General features: G+C 45.2%; 3 protein-coding genes across 6 annotated transcripts in view; 1 reads left to right on the top strand and 2 right to left on the bottom strand.

Annotated features, from left to right (window-relative positions):
* The window catches only part of Dhx38 (DEAH-box helicase 38), a 28903-nt gene extending 25073 nt beyond the window's left edge, over positions 1-3830 (bottom strand). For 2 of the 3 annotated variants that reach the window (XM_042700805.1, XM_042700803.1), the window contains exons 1-3: positions 3586-3830; positions 802-1159; positions 258-445 (exon numbers count right to left, since the gene is read on the bottom strand). In XM_042700805.1, coding sequence (XP_042556739.1) covers positions 258-445; positions 802-1124 — 511 coding nt within the window. In that variant the 5' untranslated portion in view covers positions 1125-1159; positions 3586-3830. The remainder of the gene's footprint in view (positions 1-257; positions 446-801; positions 1160-3585) is intronic. The other variant, XM_042700804.1, reaches the window with a different exon arrangement.
* Positions 3831-4254: 424 nt separating this feature from the next.
* On the top strand, positions 4255-9301 carry Txnl4b (thioredoxin like 4B). 2 transcript variants are annotated; one of them, XM_042700809.1, is made up of 4 exons: positions 4255-4266; positions 5171-5349; positions 6962-7113; positions 8738-9301. In XM_042700809.1, the coding sequence occupies exons 2-4, from the start codon at positions 5218-5220 to the stop codon at positions 8901-8903; spliced, it is 450 nt and encodes a 149-aa protein (XP_042556743.1). In that variant the 5' UTR covers positions 4255-4266; positions 5171-5217; the 3' UTR covers positions 8904-9301. The 2 variants fall into 2 exon arrangements, with proteins under 2 accessions (XP_042556743.1, XP_042556742.1); XM_042700808.1 differs by lacking the exon at positions 4255-4266 and having other exon boundaries at positions 5116-5349.
* A 2790-nt stretch (positions 9302-12091) lies between these two features.
* Positions 12092-16266, bottom strand: LOC122126177 (haptoglobin-like). Its single transcript, XM_042700807.1, has 5 exons — positions 16162-16266; positions 15102-15187; positions 14729-14830; positions 13885-13959; positions 12092-13032 (listed from the first exon to the last, which is right to left on the bottom strand). The coding sequence occupies exons 1-5, from the start codon at positions 16164-16166 to the stop codon at positions 12254-12256; spliced, it is 1047 nt and encodes a 348-aa protein (XP_042556741.1). The 5' UTR covers positions 16167-16266; the 3' UTR covers positions 12092-12253.
* Positions 16267-17440: the final 1174 nt, after the last annotated feature.

Here is a 17440-nt window from a genome sequence, read left to right as displayed (position 1 = left end):
TGGTTTCTTATATGCATTACTCCTTATTTCCTTATTCACCAATTTTCATAATAAAACAAGAACCAAACACTCAAGTCAAGCAGCTGTTACAAGTGACAGCTCTTTTCTTAAATCCTAACAGAATTAAGAACTGCTCAGGTGGACATCATGCAAACAGAATTCCCCAACTGTCCTTATCAAAGTTCCTACAACAGGGAAAGGGCTAGCATGTTTATTCAAACGTGAACAGGCCACAGGAACTATGGCTGACAGTTTACCTCTGTCTCTCTTGCGGTCATAGTCTCTGTCACGTGATTTCTCTTTCTTCCGATCTTTTTCTTCTTTGGATGAGGCATAGACACCATGTTCCCGACGCTCTCTCTCTCTCTGTCGACTTCGTTCCCAAAATTCTTCACTCACACCCCCAGGATGGGATGGAGTCTCTACCCGAGCAGATCGGTAGTGCCTGAAACAGAGAGACCAACTGGTAAGTGGCCTCCAAAAGATAACTCATTTGCCCCAGACATCCAGCTGGGCCAAAAAGAGACCTGCCTTTTCCCACATGTCCTGATGCTTCAGACTTACAGGAAGCAACAACCCAAAGGATTTCTGACCTCCACTATCTACTTGTTAATTGGCTTTGAAATGTCCCCACAAATCTGAAAACACCAATTCTTTGCTATTGTCAACATCACAGAATTAACAAAATCATGAAGTTCTAAGTGGCCAGCGAGAAAGCTGGGAAAGAAATGTGGCCTGTTATTTACTGGCCTCCATTTTTTTTTTTACTCTCTTTGGGCCAGCCTACCCAACAGCCGTTACCTATCTTTCCGGCTACTTCGGCCAGCCTGCTCATCACCTTCCTCCTCAGCTTCCTTCTGATCATCCTTGCTCTCCTCCCAGTCCTTGTATGAAGAGACTCTGGACTTCTTCTTATCTTCCCCATCATCCTTTTCCTCTCGCTCCCTTCGTTTCAAAGAAGCCAGCAAGTCCAGTCCCAGCAATGAAGGGCGAGGAGCAGGAGCTTTGAAGACATGCTGCTCACTGGCTGCACTCTTGGTCTTACAAATGAGACCGCCAACCTGAGAGTCCAGGTCAGTACCTTCTAATCGATGGATGGAGGCATCCTCGCTGGTATCCTCCATCACAGGCTCTGGGATTCCTCTGGAAGGCAGGCAGACTGTTTGACAATAGACACAAGAGAAGCCTCAGCTTTGCCATTTCCCAGAATAACTATAATTATAGGTATATTTAGATGATCAATCCTTATCTCCCTCACATCAATACCAAGACTGCTTTTGCTGCTCTTGCCAAGACCTTTCCCTCAAGTCACTCACAATCTCAAGAGACCTTCTGACTCCCACTCCAACGAACAGCAAAGACACAAACAGACACACACATCAAACACTAGAATCCAAAAGCAAACCATCCAAGCAAGAAAAGAACTCACAGGGGTTACATCCCAGAGCATAATGGGCATCTAAAAAGGGAGTATTAGGGAAACAAGATTTAAAGTTAAAAAAGAAAACACCTTTAAAACTTAGAATCCAGGCTCTTAAGTCATTCTAGCACTTGGCAGGATGAATCAGGAGGACCACAAGTTAAAAGCAGCCTGTGCTTCATAGTGAAAACTTGCCTAAAAAGTGGGGGGCGGGGGGGAGAGGGGTTGGAGTAATGGCTCATGCCTATATATAATCTTAGCTATTCAGGAAAAAGAGTTCAGAAGGTTCTCTGGCTCCAGATTAGCCTAGGTAAAAAGTCAAACTCCATTTTGGTCCATAAGCCACGTGTGGTGGTGCACCATGAGATCACAGGCACCAGCCATAAGTAGGAGGATAGAGTCTTAAGGCTAGCCCCAGGCAAAAACACAAGACTCAACATGAAAAATAAGAAAGAAAAAAAAAGACTACTGATGTAGCTCAAGCAGTAGAACACCAGCTAGGCAAGTGCAAGGACCTGAGCTCAAAATAGAAAAAGAAAAAAGGAATCTAGGCTCATGATATTTTCTACTTCTATAGTGCTAAGCAATTTAAGTTTTGGCTAACCATAATTTTAATACCTGTAAAATGCAAATCATTTTTGCTCGTCCTAATCCATAGAATAATTACGAAACTCAAACAGGAAAAGTGTTTTGTGAAAGCACTCTGTAGCCATAGGTGCTTACATAGATGTCATTATGATGTTTATCTGCCATGCTCCTATATACTGACTGGGTTGCTATACAATCGGTTTCTATCCCTTCCTCCTTTTAAACCAGCTGAGTAATAATGTAGGTAGACAAGGCTATTATCTTTATTGTACACACCTTAGTGGTTTATTTGGACAGTTGTGTTTTGTTAACTTTAAAAAAAAAATACTTCACAAAATCAATAGAATGACAATCATGTTGGCCAAAAAGTATCTATGAGGAATCCTAAAACAAAAATGCTTCCAAAAATAACTTCAGAGTCAAGACTTTGTAGAGTTCAAATTGTAACAAAAACCTCTTTACTGCCTACACCTATTTGTAGGTGATAAGTAAGCCCTCTGCTGAACACTTGGCTAACTCCTTCATCTCACCTCGCATCTCAACAATACTGTGAAGCAAATGAACTGCTGAGGAGCAGGATGCCTCTGGAATCCACACCTTTCTACTAAGCTTTAGTTTACATATGCGGCTCTACAGGGGAGTACTGCAAACAATATTAATGGGGGGGGGGGGGACCAAGAATTTTAAAATGTCATCTGGCAGAATAGTAAAAGAGAAAGCTGCATTCTGGTGATTTCCAGCATATGAGAAAATCCAGGCAAGCCAACAGAATTATAGACAGTCCTCTGCAGCCAACTCAAGTAGGAACTGTATCCCTAGAATGCCATTCCATGCAAATGAGAGAATCTTGTCTGCTTTGTTCAGTTACAGGCCAGTGCGTAGACTATCATACACGTTTAGTGAATACACAAATGAATACTTTTTAACTTTATGAAAGGAGAACAAGAAGTCAAACATTTCTAGAGGCAACATGAAAAGATAACACCGAACAAGGAGATTTTCTCTGGCAGAAATCAACCGGCTGCTGAAGCGAACAAATCAAGAGTCCAGGGGCCAGATTCACATTCTAGAGAAAAGGTTCGTGGCAAGGAGGCCACGGGGTAGTGGGAGGAGATGGTGAGGAGAGGAGAGACATCTGGAGGTACCCGGCCCGCAACTACTCACTAACTGCGTCTTGTGCGAGTCGCTGTTCTTGGTGGTAACAGGGATAAAGAACAAAGTGGACAGATTCCAGCTCTTTGGGAGCTCACATTCTACTGCAGATCATGCACCGCATCTCCCCGTACAGAGAGCTGTTTAAGATCCGCGAGCCCAGGAAGGCTCAGCGACTACCCGGGAACCGGCTAGAGCAGGCCCCAAACGAGGGGCCACCGCGGCCAGCCCCCCCGGACCTCGGCGAGGCCGCCCGGGGCCGGGCCGGAGGAGGCGGGGTGGGCGCAGCCTCCCCGGGCGAGGACGGCAAGGTGGATGACCAGGACAAGAGAAACTTCCCAAACCTGGGTCGGGGCCGGATGCCAGCCGCCTGGGGCCGCCGTGCCTGGCGAAGGGCGGGTCGGAGGGGAAGAAGAGACGCTTACCTCGCCCAGCGAAACCCTTGGAACCCTTCTATCCAGGACTGGGAGGCGCCAGCGCCGCCACCCTTCGATCCGAAGGCCTCAAAGAGCTAAATTCCGCGGACTGAGAGCGGCCATTATTGTCCCATGGTGCTCTGCGCGAGCCCCTCTACCCAGCCAGGGATACCATCGAGGGCAGCCCGAGACACAGCTCCGGGATCTCAACGTGGAGTAGAACGCCAACAGGCTTTCAAAGTAAAGAGCGCTCCTTCCTCTGGAAGCCCTTGCCCCGATCCGAGGCACTTCCGGGTCTCCTGACGGCCAATCACAATCTATAGAGACGAGACTCCGCCTCCAGTCTGTAGGTGGGAGCGGAAGGAAGGCGTCGGCCATGTTTACTAAGGGCGGAAGTGGCGACACCACTTCCGGCCAGAGCCCGGCAAAAGTGGCGGTTGCTGAAAGGGAGCTTGGCCTTGCGGGCAGTGCAGGAGCTGCTGTCTGAGGCTTGTTTTGGAGCGGCTGTGCATCGCCATTTCTGCTCCGCCGCCTCGTAGGGGTCCAACGGGAGTTGCTAGGCAGCGCTTGGCGTTACTTCGAGCTCAGGCCTCCGCCCGGCTTGAGGCAGGACAAGTCCGGGCTGACCGCGGGCCCTGACGTGCAGGCGGCCTGGCGAGCGTCGGCCCTGGAGTCCAGCCGCCGGCACAAGTATGTTTACTGGGGCCTTTGGGGGAAGTTGGACACGTTTCCCGACAGAATGAAAGCGACCCGTCTCGTCGGGCGCTGGCGGCTCACGCCTGTGATCCTGGCCGCTCAGGATAAGTCCCTCCTGTCAGCCGAAGTCTAACTTGTTGCGGAAACGTCCTCACTGCCTCGATGGTTTTTATTATTATTATTATTAATAGGCGTCTTCACAGTGTGATTTATGACTCAAAAAGTGCACAGAAGAGGCTGGGAAGGTGGCTCAGTGGTACAGTGCTTGCCTCGCATGCATGAGGCCCTGGGTTCGATTCCTCGGCACCACATAAGCAGATAAAGCCGGAAGTGGCGCTGTGGCTCAAGTGGTAGAGCGCTAGCCTTGAGCTGAAGAGCTGAGGGACTGCGCCCAGGCCCAGAGTTCAGACCCCACGACAGACAAAAAAAAGAAAAAAGTGAGTGCATAGAAAAAGAAAAGTATCCAGTATTTCAGTAGCGTCTCCCTTGGGTACCTTCAATAATAAGCACTTTGGTCAAAGAACTTCGCAAATATCTATGTTTCTCTTGAAAACAAATATCTATGTTTCTCTTGGATACATTACATACTCTAAAAAAGATTTTTTTTTTAATTAGGATTCACCGGGTATCGTTGTCTCACACCTGTAATCCTAGCTACTCTGGAGGCTGAGATCTGAAGATCACGGTTCCAGCCCGGGCAGGAAAGTCTGTGAGACTCATCTCTGATTAACTACCAACAAACCAGAAGTGGTACTGTGACTCAAAGTGACTAGAGTGCTAGCCTTGAGCAAAATAACTCAGAGATAGGGCCCAGGCCCTGAGTTCAAGCCTGCGATAGACAAAAAAAAAAAAAAAAAAAATTAAGATTCATGCATTTAACTGCATTTAAACACTGAAGCTTCATTTCAGGATTAACAGTAGTGATTACATTCGGATTCTTTCAAGATGAGCTTCCTGTTGCCCAAACTGACTAGCAAAAAGGAAGTAGACCAGGCAATAAAGAGTACTGCGGAAAAGGTGTTGGTTCTCAGGTTTGGGAGAGATGAGGATCCTGTCTGTCTACAGCTAGATGATATTGTAAGTAAATATTTTTAATAAATAGTTTTTTAATATCTAAAAAAATCAGTATTCTTATTTCAGCGTCTACAAAGCACTTGACAGGTAGCAGGCAGGATGTGGTGTTGCTGTTCATTCATTAGTACAACCTCACTAAGAACTGATTGTGTAGCAGACCTGAGCTGAATCTCTAAATCCATTATGCTCATCTTTCCCATTGGCCTTCCAATAGCAGTTCACTTTCGCTGAGCCAAACATGGCAGCACACACCTATAAATCCTGTATTACTCAGAAGGCTGAGGCAGAAAGAATGTGATTTCCATACCAGTCTACCTAGGGAAACTATATTTCAAAAGATGAAAAAAAAAAAACTTGCTGACAAGTCAGTGAAAGGGGAGAAAACATTATTACCAAGTGTCTGAACACTTTCTTGTTTACAACCATAGCCCCATTTCCCAGTGGCAAAAGTAAATGTATGGGAGGTTAAAGAACTTCCCACTCTTATCAGATGTATGAATTTTACATTGCAACTCAAGTACTTTGGCTTCTGATTCTTTGCTCATGTAAAAGCTTCTAGAATGTACCTGGTAGCAACTTCTGATTTCACAGCACATCTTCATACTAGGGTTAGGAGGAAAATTATGGGATAGTTTTATCCCTGTATATCATTGACAGAGACTAAACCAAGAATGCAAACTTCCTACCATTTCTATTGCTGTTATCAACTGTGGGTGTCTGGGATAAGAATCTTCATTGTATGCTTTAAAATGAATATGTAATGGTTTGATCACCAGCATTGCAAAAAAAAAAAAAAAAAGAGGTGGGGGGATATAAAGATTCTTGAAGGCAAGCTGTGAAAATTCAAATCCCAGTCACACCCCTAAGTGTTGCCTAAGCCAGGTTATTTAACCTTAATGTGCCTCAGTTTCCTCATCTGTCAAATGGGGACTCCTAACAGGCCATACCTCACAAGACCATGGTCAGGATTAACTATTAACAAGCATAAAATGTTAGATCATAGGAAGTTGATGTAAGCATTTGCTGTTATAATTATCATTTCCAGGGGGAAAGAGACTTGGGAGAATTCCCAGTATCTTCATTACATATTTCTCAATTATTTTAAGTGTTGGATTTGAGTTTGCATTTTTTCAGTGTGGAGGATGGAACTTTGTGCATGCTAGACAAGTGTTTTAGCACTATGCTGTACGCCACAGTCCATTTAAATGAGTATGAACAAATTTATAGCAACAATCAAACATGGTCAGAAAATAAAAGGAAAAAGAATAATTTCCTCAGGACATTTTCTTAACCCTATCAACTTCAGCTTTTGAACAATAAGGCTACATATTGTCTAATGTGGAACCAAAAGGGCTAAGATTCCTGGTTCAGAAATTTTCTCAAACAAAATACCCTATTGTAGTAAAAAGTTTCACAGAAGAAACACTGACTCGTAACGTTTGGAAGATTTGCTTAGTTGGAGGGCAAGGAGTGGGGCATATCTTGCTATGTAACCCAAGCTGGCCTCAAAAGCAATGATCATCCTACCTCAGTCTCCCAAATTTTGGAATTACAAGAATGCACCACCACACCCAACCAGCTGTCTCATATTGTAACCTCCATCTCTTTTGCACAGCTTTCTAAGACCTCTTCTGACCTAAGTAAAATGGCTGCTATATACCTGGTAGATGTGGACCACACTCCGGTTTATACACAGTATTTTGACATCAGTTACATTCCCTCTACTGTGTTTTTCTTCAACGGACAGCATATGAAAGTGGATTATGGGTAAGTGAAGTTAACTTTGGAGTTATAGTTATCATTAAATTTTCCTTTATCAAAGCAGATTTGGTGGCTAAACTATTTGATTTTGGTGCTGGCTTTGTGAGTCTTGATTGGTTAGTACTGTCTCTTCAATTGATGCATTCTTTTTATGTGGAAGTGTAGTAAAGAATTACTGTTTTAGCCATGATTGGTATGTTATAATTTCCAACTGAAATATGAAAGATCAATATAGTTTGTGAAGCACTAGCCTCTATATAAAATAAAAATATATTAGCTAAGAATTTGATATAAAATATTTGTCAGTATTCTACTCGAAAAAATATATAAGTTTTGTTTTTTTGTTTTTGTTTTTTTGGTCAGTCATGGGGCTTGAACTCTGGGTTTGGGCACTGTCCCTGCACTCTTCAGCTCAAGGCAAGCACTCTACTGCTTGAGCCACAGCGCCACTTCTGGTTTTCTAGTGGTTTATTGGAGATAAGAGTCTCACACTTTCCTGCCTGGGCTAGCTTTGAACTGTGATCCTCAGATCTCAGCCTCCTGAGTAGCTAGGATTACAGGTGTGAGCCACCGGCATCCGGCTAATATATAGTTCTTAAACGTTTGGGACAAACAAGTGGCATTTCTAAAACCTAAGTAGCAAATAAAGATTAATTTCTCTCTTGCCAAGTATCTTGCACTGCTTATAGACCTTTTAAGTCATTCTTGAACAGGCCTGTCCAAATAAACAATGTAAATTCTTTAATGCCTTCCACTCTATTCTGCCCACATCTCAATGATGAATTTTATTGAATGAAGCTATAATTCTACTAATTTCTAGTCGTTTTTAGTAATTCTAGTGCTTTCTTAACTCTAGTGTACCTGTTTTTTCAACTCTGTTTGAAAGCTAGCTAACTGGTGTCTGTTTTAAATTGTTTTTAGACCTGTTCATTGACCTGGAACAGAGCTAATATATTAGCTTTATAATGGCTTTGTTAAAGGTTAACTTCTGCCTTAAAAGTGTGTGACCTTTTAACTAGTATTTGTATTTCCAGGAATTGTATGTAATGCTGTACATATGATAGCTTTTGATTTTTGGTTGTTTCTTTTGAGGGGTCCTTTTTGTTTTGGTTTGTCATATGTTGTTTTGGCAGTACTAAGGTTCAAGTATACATGTACATTTAATGACTTTGAAGAAAAGCACTATACTAAACAGTTTAAGATACTCTATTATTATGAATACACACAAGTGAATGTACAAATCGCATAAGGATATACACTAAAAGATGACTCCTTGCCTTGCTGGTGGTTTTATTTATCTCTTAAGAAAATATGGCAAGAATTTAGGATACTGAAACTAGTTAATGGCTGTGCACAGTGATGCCGAACTTTGCCCACCATAACTCCAGTTCTACAGAAGAGTGATTTACAAAGTGAATAAATGCATTCTTCACACATCAGGGCTTTGATTTTAGTGGCTTCCAGCACTGATCTTAGTCATGTATTGTTTATCAAGTGGGAAAATCAAATGAGTGACTACGGCAAGTTTCACAGCCAAGAAGAAACTAACAGAGCTATTTGTTTATTCTGCACATCTTTGACATGTAATTGGAAACAATTCTGAGAACACTTTCTTTTCTGTGCTGTCTAGGTCTCCGGATCATACTAAGTTTGTAGGAAGTTTCAAAACTAAACAAGACTTCATAGATTTGGTTGAAGTAATCTATCGGGGAGCAATGAGAGGGAAACTTATTGTCCAAAGTCCTATTGATCCCAAGAATATCCCCAAATACGACCTTCTCTATCAAGACATTTAGCACATCCATTGCTGTTGAAGGTGAAGAGAAGGGCACAGGTTGAAATGGTACCGAAATCCCTCAGCACTGTCTTCTGGGGTTCCCCCAGAAATGTTGTTCATGTCCCAGCAGGGAGGTTTGACGTGTCTGTAATAAAACACCTGGCCCCTGAGCGTCTGCTTCCTGAAAGCCTCAGAGTGGTGCTGTTTTTCCCAGGGTGATTTTTTCTTTCTTTTATGCTGGGCTTTCCTTTATCTCTTAGGATAACACAGAATGTACTTAAACATTGTGAGTACAATGTCGTTTGATCATGTTTGCCCAGTGCATAAGTAAACGGAAAGCCAGTCCCAAAAGAGCAGAAATGTTTGGGGTTTTTTTTTGGTCGATCGTGGGCTTGAACTCTGGGCCTGGGCGCTGTCCCTGCACTCTTCAGTTCAAGGTGAGTGCTCTATGGCTTGAGCCCCAGCGCCACTTCCAGTTTTCTAGTGGTTTATTGGAGATAAGAGTCTCATGGACTTTCTTGCCTGGGCTGGCTTTGAAGTGTGATCCTCAGATCTCGGCTTTCTGAGTAGCTAGGATTATAGGTGTGAGCCACCTATGCCCGGCTGAAATGCTTATTTTCTACCTTAGGTATGTTTGTACACGTGTACACAAACACACACACACACACTCTCACTCTTGCCTTGCCCACTCCTGTGTTCATCTGGCCTTCATGTTCTTTCATTTCCAGATCCTATTGCCCCAGTTTCTCTTGAAATAATTCAGACAAGTCTCTTATTAGGGCCTTTTTGGCTCAGACTTTCAAAACACTGTCCTGGTAGGCTCATTTAGCTACAGTTTATGTTACCGCCCAGGAAGTAGAACTTGAATCTTCACCGTGCCCCATATAGTTCAGGGTAAGGAAAAAACTATGTGCCTTTAGGGCAGAAGAGGAAGATCTCTCCCAGAAGACAAGAATTGCTGAAGCCAGAAATTTTATTTCAAGGGCCAAAGCCTGGAGAGATACCAGACTTACTAGGAAGAAAAAAAAAATCATCTTCATGGTTTTACTGGTTTTAATGACTTTGGAAGACTCCTTAGTCTTCCAGAATCCTGGTGGCTCTTGATCCTGGAGCTCCAGAATGAGAGATGGACACAGTGCTGGAGTGTGGTAGCCGGAGTTTGTAACCTGCTTGGCAGCTGGAGATTTCTGTTACTAAAAGTCAGACCTACTACCATGGGACTTAATGCTGGCCACTGTAGCCCAGAAGAAAGGCTACCAGGGCATTTTATGCCCTTTGCTGATGAGAAAAAGAGAGCAACTCCAAAACTAAGAAAAACACAACCCTTTCACTCCCACCTGTCTTCTACCTCACTTCCTGCCTCTTTGCACGGGGGCACAATATTCATACTTGGGCCTATGAGGCAATCAGCCTCAGAGTACGAAAAATGAATGTTCTAAGAAGAACCATTGAAAGAGCTGGATTTCTAAAGATGTCATTGAGCTCTTCACTGAACTCTAGACCTGCAGCCCTCCAGATTTCCATGAAAGAATAAAACATTGTCTTTGCCTAACTCACTGTTAGTCTTCTGTTCTTTTTGCCTAACTCACACAGTATTTTGTATGTGGTAAGGACTCAGATACCAACAAAAACTCAAAAGTTGCACAAAGTTCTCGTCACCCTTTTTCTCCTGTGCTTTAGGGAGGCTCTCTGCAGTCCAGATTAAATTTTAGATCCTCTTTTATTTGTTTTCCATCCTACTTGTTGAGTGCATGCTATTTGAATACAAATGATTCTTGATCAAGGAAAAAGGCAGCACCTGAACCTTCAGGTCTCAGCAAGGGGTGGAACATGTCAACAGGGACTGGAGGGAAAAGGCTCAGGGCTGGACACCAGCAGGAGACTCAAGTTGCTGCAACCCAGGCAGAGCACAGGCAGAGAAGACAAGTGATAGAGAAATGCCAGCGGTGTTCTTTTTTATTTCCCTCCTGGATGGTGACCAGAAGCCACTGAACTCTTCAGGAAGCTGGATGGTTTATTCCTTCAGAGAAATTAATGCTGACAGTACTACTGAGAGAAGGTTATGACTACTCTCTGAGCGGCATTTTGCAATGTTTTTGTTTTTTTCTGTCAGTCGTGGGGCCTGAACTCTGGGCCTGGGCGTTGTCCCTCAGCTCTTCAGCTCAAGGTTAGCACTCTACCACTTGAGCTACAGAGCTGCTTCCTGCTTTTTTATTTCTGCTTATGTGGTGCTAAGGAATCGAACGCAGGGCCTTATGCAAGGCAAGCACTACCACTGAGCCACCTTCCCAGCCCGCAGTGTTGTATTATTTTTCAGTTTCTTGCTGTTAACTTCCTTCCCAAGTTCTAGAATGAAGGTCTGGACCTCTGTTGGTCTGCCAGTGTGACTTTTGGCCCTTTACACCATGAGGAGCAGCATGCTAAGACAAAAGAATCATGGCAAGAAAGCAGTCAGGAAAAGAGATTCATCTTTCTTAGAAGAAACAGAATAGGAAGAGCACTTCATGTTGAGAAAAACGCCCACTCTTCACAGAGTCCCCAGTGCCATGGTAGGGGCTTTAGAGATCACCTCCTTTTAGCCCCTCATGGAGGAGCCCAGGAGCTTAACATTCAGCAAGTCTGGGCTGGGCTGTGATTTAGACCCAGCAAGTGTAGAGCTCTGCCCCGTGATGCCTTATTTTATCTTCTGGGGCACTGGTAGGTCGGAGCACGAATAATTCAAGTACTATCTGGTTTCATCCCATCCCACTTCCTGCTAGCATTTTCCTAATTTTTTTTTCCCCAATCCTGGGGCTTGAACTCTGGGCCTGGGCACTGCCCTCTGAGCTTTTGTGCTCAAGGCTGGTACCAGTAGAACCACAGCTCCACTTCTAGCATTCTGTGGTTAGTATGAGATAAGAGTCTCACAGACTTTTCTGCTTAGGCTGACTTCGAACCTCAATCCTCAAATCTCAGCCTCCTGAGCAGCTACGATTATAGGTATGAACCACCAGTGTCCAGTTGCCTGCACATTTTTTTCTCCTAATCCACACACAAAGAGGCAGAGGATATAGTAAGAAGAGCCTCAGGGATTGTCTTCAGACCGGAACTAGTTATTTTATATCACCTTTGGCATTTCCAGGCAGCTTAGGCTGACTTCTGCCATGCTCCCAAGTAAAGACTACATCACCAAAAATGCAAGAACACAAAGAGCCCAGACTACAAACAGCACAGAGAAGCAAGCTCTTTATTGGTTGATTCAGCAGGACAAGGCTGATGCCATCACTCCCCACCACATCTCATCCCTTCCACTTTCCTCCCAGGGGAAAATCTTGCTGCCTGGCAAAACCTAGCCTGCCCTGCAGAGGCCGACTGCCAGCCAACATCATCTTAGTTGTTGGCTATGGCGTCCTGAATCCAGTCCAGGATTTCGCGCACATTCACATATACACCGTACTCTGCTACTGTGCAGCTCTTGTCAAAGCTCAAGATCCCTACCCCATACCATCTGTCCTCTTCAAGGTCACGAACAGCGAAGGCGCTGCCCGCATCACCATAGCAGGTGTCTTCCTGGTACTTGGACAAGCCGGCACAGAAGGTGTGTTCATTCAGGATGGGCTGCACACCCACGGGGCTCTTGGGAGTCTTCTTTTCGGGCTCCGTGCTGCCCTCATAGTGCATCACACATTTCTGTTGGTCAGCCACAGGCAGCATGACATATTTAAGACGCTCGGTAAACCTAAAGTTGATATTTCGCCCCCAGCCAGAGACATAACCTAAGCGTCCCTCTTGCACATAGTCTTTGGAAGGCAGACAGATGGGCATCACCTGCTCGTTGATGGGCACCTTCTCCTTCAGTTTGATGAGTCCGATGTCCACCATGGAGTGGTTTGGGTGGAAAATGACTTTCTCGATCTCCACCTGCTGATTTCTCCCTAAGTAGAGTTTCAAGGTTGGGGCAATGTCATCTGCAGTGGCATTCTCAGTATGATTCAGGAAGAGGTTTTTGGCTGTGGTCAGCAGCCATTGTTCGTTGATCAGTGTGGCTCCTGTGGTGAGACTGTGGCGGGAGACCATCTTTGCCTGCCAGGGAAAGCTGCCTTTGGCATCCAGAGAGCCACCGATGATGCGTTGCACCTGGTCCACGGGGTACTTGGGCTTGCCACATTCTGTTAGGGAGAGCAAGAACCCATGAGCAGAATGAGAGAGGAACACTGGGTACAAACAGCAAACGTTGCTATTCTCTGTACCATCATTGTCTTTGTTTTCAGAGCTAGAAGTATATGCCCCCTTTTGCCCTTACTATCTGCTCATCTCAGTCCAGTGATTGCAGTTTAAATGATGGCCTCTCCTACTGCAAAGTTCTGTTTCCTCCTTTTCTAACTACCAAAAGAATACGCAATGCCAAACTGAGCAGTTAAACTATAGTGAAACACTACACCAAGGAGTTTCCCTTCCCTGAAACTCACTGAGAGGCCTGGAGCTGTGTAAGATGCTCACTCCCTCTCTCCCTCTCCCTCTCCCTCTATCTCCTCTCCCTCTCCCTCTCCTTCCTCTCCCTGTCCCTGTCCCTCTCCCTCTCTCCCCACTCATCACCTCTCTCATCACTCCAAGACAGGTTGGCAGTCCTGCACCACTACCAAGAGGTAGAAACAGAAACCTGGAGTCCCTGCCCATGTCCAGCCTGCTGCTTTCTTCCCCTATGGTTAAGCTTCACTCACTTGCCTGCACTTGTTCTGAAGTTCACTTTATCTCAGCCTGGGCTCTCTAGGCAGAACCTCTGTGTGCACAGGGTCTCCTGACCGAGGCAGTGGAGTCTGCATTCAGCCAAGCTTTCAGTGAACATGAGGCTCACTAAACTCTACTGGGAATCACCTCTTCCCTCCCCAAGTTTCAGCCCTGCCTGCTCCGCTGCTGGGGTTCTCTCTCACCCCTCACCTGACTCCTTGTATGCTCAAGGGAAGGGCTCTGAAACATTTCAACCTAGATGCCAGCCCAGGTACTAAGCTGTCCGCACCTACCTGCTTCACATTCAGGAAGTTTCCCTCCAACGGCCTCATTCACCCACTGCTTCTCACTGTTCAAGGTGTACACACCTGAAACAAACAAGAAATGAGCCCAGGGAAAAATTAAATCTGGACCTAACACAGGATGAGAAGATACTTAAAGGGAAGAATTAGGACACTGGGTATAGGGAGGCATGCCTGTAATCCTAGCACTTTGAGAACTAAGGCAGGATAATTACGAGTTCAAGGCTACCTGGGCTACATAATGAGACCTTATCTTGAAAAAGGAAAAAGAGAAGAATTGAAATGGTGGAAGAGGAAGACAAGGCTAGTGCAGGGAGGAGGAGGAAGGGAAGGAGCACTATGCTTCAAGTCCAGTCAGGTGCAGGACAGACTATGGCCTTGTTAGTCATGGCAGAGATCAGGGTTCACATCCTGACTCAAGGCTATGTGAACTAGACCTGACATGTAATCTCTTTGTGTCTGTTGCTTCGTCAGAAAAAGAATAAGGCTGTCATTTGAGAGATGCAAATTTTAAATGAATATTAAGCACTTTGAAAGTGTTACAGGTGTCCTGCTCACTAGATAATGGCTCCCAGCTGTCATTATTTATTCCTTTCCCACATCTCCTCTCATGATATGGATCTGCTTGACCACAGGTGGGCTACATGCCATCACCTCCCCTTAGCAAGAAAACAGAGCTGAAAGTGTTCATTTTCTCAAGGATCACATACTAGTGAAAAAGCTCAGAAGCTAACTCTCCTGCCTCCTGGTGGCACAAATGGTCTTTCCGACCAGCCGCAGGGCCCTGTCCATCACAGTACCCACAGGGTGGGGAGGACCATCGTCCCGGCCTTACCATCTCCTCCACTGCGCAGTCTGTAGTATGTCTGACACCGATAGCGAACAGAGTGCTCCACGTAACCATTTGCAATCTCAGGGGGCTTTGGGCAGCTGTCATCTGCAAGGAAAAGGACAGGGCTTTGTAGTCCAAAATTGTTCCCAGAGACCAACAAAAAAAGCGAGATGGGAGGAAGCTGCTCAGCATGTAAACCTCCTCCCTCTCCCAGAAGGAAGACGAGAACGTCCATCTCCCCTTATCTCTAGGAGGGGAGAGGATGGGAAGGGAGAGCTGAGCCTTCCCCAAGGAAGACCGAACGGATCTCGCAGGGCCAAAGCAGGACTCACCAGAGCCCGGGCGGCATAGCCCCCGCCCAGCCCCAAAGGCCTACCTGCAATGTCTGTGGCATCGTTGCCCAAGTCCACAGCAAAAACCTGTCCCCAGAGCACGAGGGCAGTAATTGCTGCTGCCAGAGCGCTGCAGAGAGATGTCAGAAAGGGTTACAAAACTGCCCCCCTGCCTCCCAATGCACAAGCACATGAGCACACAATCTTACATTAAGCATCCAAAAGAGAAAATAGACATTTGGAAGTGCTGAGACTGGGAAGCTATCCCCACCCGCTCAGCCACCCACGTAAAGACCTGAAGAGCATCTGAGCACACCCGGCTTCTAGAAAATTCTGCTGCTAGGAATTACACGTAAGCTTCAGAGTAGTGCCACTGAAATATGGAGGTGCACAGCTAAGTGGCTATTCTGGCTGTATTCGAGATACATTAAATTAGGAATGATGCCACATACCAATGGCTCATGCCTGTAAGTTCAAAGCCAGCCCAGACAGGCAAGTCCATGAGACCCTTATCTCCAATAAACTACTCAGAAAAAGGCAGAAGTAGCACTATGGCTCAAGCAATAGAAAGCTAGCCTTGAGAAAAAGAATCTCGGGGACAAGCTACACACACACACACACACACACACACACACACACACACACACACACACACACACACACACACACACACACACACACACACACACACACACACACACACACACACACACACACACACACACACACACACACACACACACACACACACACACACACACACAGGCTCAGTGGTATAGCACGTGCCTAGTATATGCAAAATACTGGATTTAATCCCCAGAACTACAAGGGGAAAAAAAGGGAAAATATCCGCTAATAAATCTATTCAAAATACCAAGCAGCTGCACCCCTTGTTACTTGGTAACCCAGAGGAAAACAAGTCCATCTCCTAGAAAAAGGCAGTGCTATCTGAACACAGCCTCATGTGGATGCAGAAAAGGAGAGAGGCCCGAACACAACAGCTCCCTTCTGCAGTTCAGCCGAGTGCCTTGTTTCTTTGTAATAGCTTCATAGACTTCTCTGTGGCATGCACCAAGAAAGGGAGTTAGGGTACCGTGGACTCACCTCATCTTCAGCTTGCTTCCTCAGCAAGAGAGTGGTGTTTTGGGGACCTCTGCTGAGCCTTTTATGTGTCCAGATCTTGCACCACCCCTTCTTAACTTGTAACTACTGTGTTTACACACAAGGTCACTGACATGTTCCAGTAACAAAGCCACAGGCCAAACCCCTATTGAGAGCAGAGTTCTTGCTTCACTTGTGAATTTCCCATGGTGTGGTTTTATAAACCCTTAAGAAATCTGGCAACCTCATGACCTCATGGACCTGCCAAAATGTTTCCAGAAATCAGCAGGGTGGCAGGAGTCAGCAGGAGAGGACTGCCAAGCTGACAATATGAATAAACCTTGAGTTATTTCAAACTTGCTACAGCCTAGCTTAGAGAAAGCTGTAAAGAAAGCATGCTTTATAGTCACTTCCCCCGCCTGTGTGGACATCTCACTGATGCTAAAATCTCTCCAATACTGAAATCTGTCCAACCTGCAATCAGTAAACTGCAACTACCTGTTCTCAGATGGCTAAAACAAAGAAAAGAAAAATCACACCAAGTAGTTGAAAGTGTAGTGGGGGTTTGCACGGATTGCCCACAAGGGCCCCGGTTCTCATGGTTTTATAGTCAGTAATTACTCCAAGTAGAGAAATGGGACAGATTATTTTAGTCAAATATCTGCCCCTTTTACGCAGAGAAGGTTCTTGAAAAATCTGAGCCATCTACTGGTAACTCTGAGGGGCAAACCCTGGAGTGGACATGGTCCACAACATACCCAGAAGGATGTGCCGGCAAGGTTAGATGCACAGAACCTCCATTTCATAAGTTACTCTTACAACAAATGTCTTCTTTTGCTCTGACCTCTGCCTACATTAGAGAAAAGGTGGATTTACTGAGGGAAAGGAAAAGTTTGGGTTTTGTTTTTTGGGGGGGCTTGTTTTTTTTTTGTCAGTCTTGGAGCCTGAACTCGGCCTGGGCACTGTCCCTCAGCTCTTCAGCTCAAGGCTAGTACTCTACCCCTTGAGCCACAGTGCCACTTCTAGCTTTTTCAGTGTACATGGTGCTGAGGAATCAAACCCAGGGCCTCATGCATGCTAGGCAAGCACTCTACCACTGAGCCACCTTTCTAGCCCAGAAAAGTTTTAATATATGTGGTGTTTATGCTTGATATTTATTCCCTAACACCTGACTTGTCATAGACTGTAGGATGCTTTCAAAAGCTAATCTTTTACTAATTGTGGTCTTGATCAAAATTATTTTGGAAGCTGGGTGCTGGTTGCTTATACCTGTAATCCTAGC

The sequence above is a fragment of the Dipodomys spectabilis genome, unplaced genomic scaffold (assembly GCF_019054845.1).
Source record: "Dipodomys spectabilis isolate Male_0828 unplaced genomic scaffold, ASM1905484v1 ptg000273l, whole genome shotgun sequence".
In the NCBI taxonomy this organism is placed as follows: domain Eukaryota; kingdom Metazoa; phylum Chordata; class Mammalia; order Rodentia; family Heteromyidae; genus Dipodomys; species Dipodomys spectabilis.
Note: the sequence above shows the minus strand (reverse complement) of the source record. Positions and strands in the feature narration are given on the sequence as shown.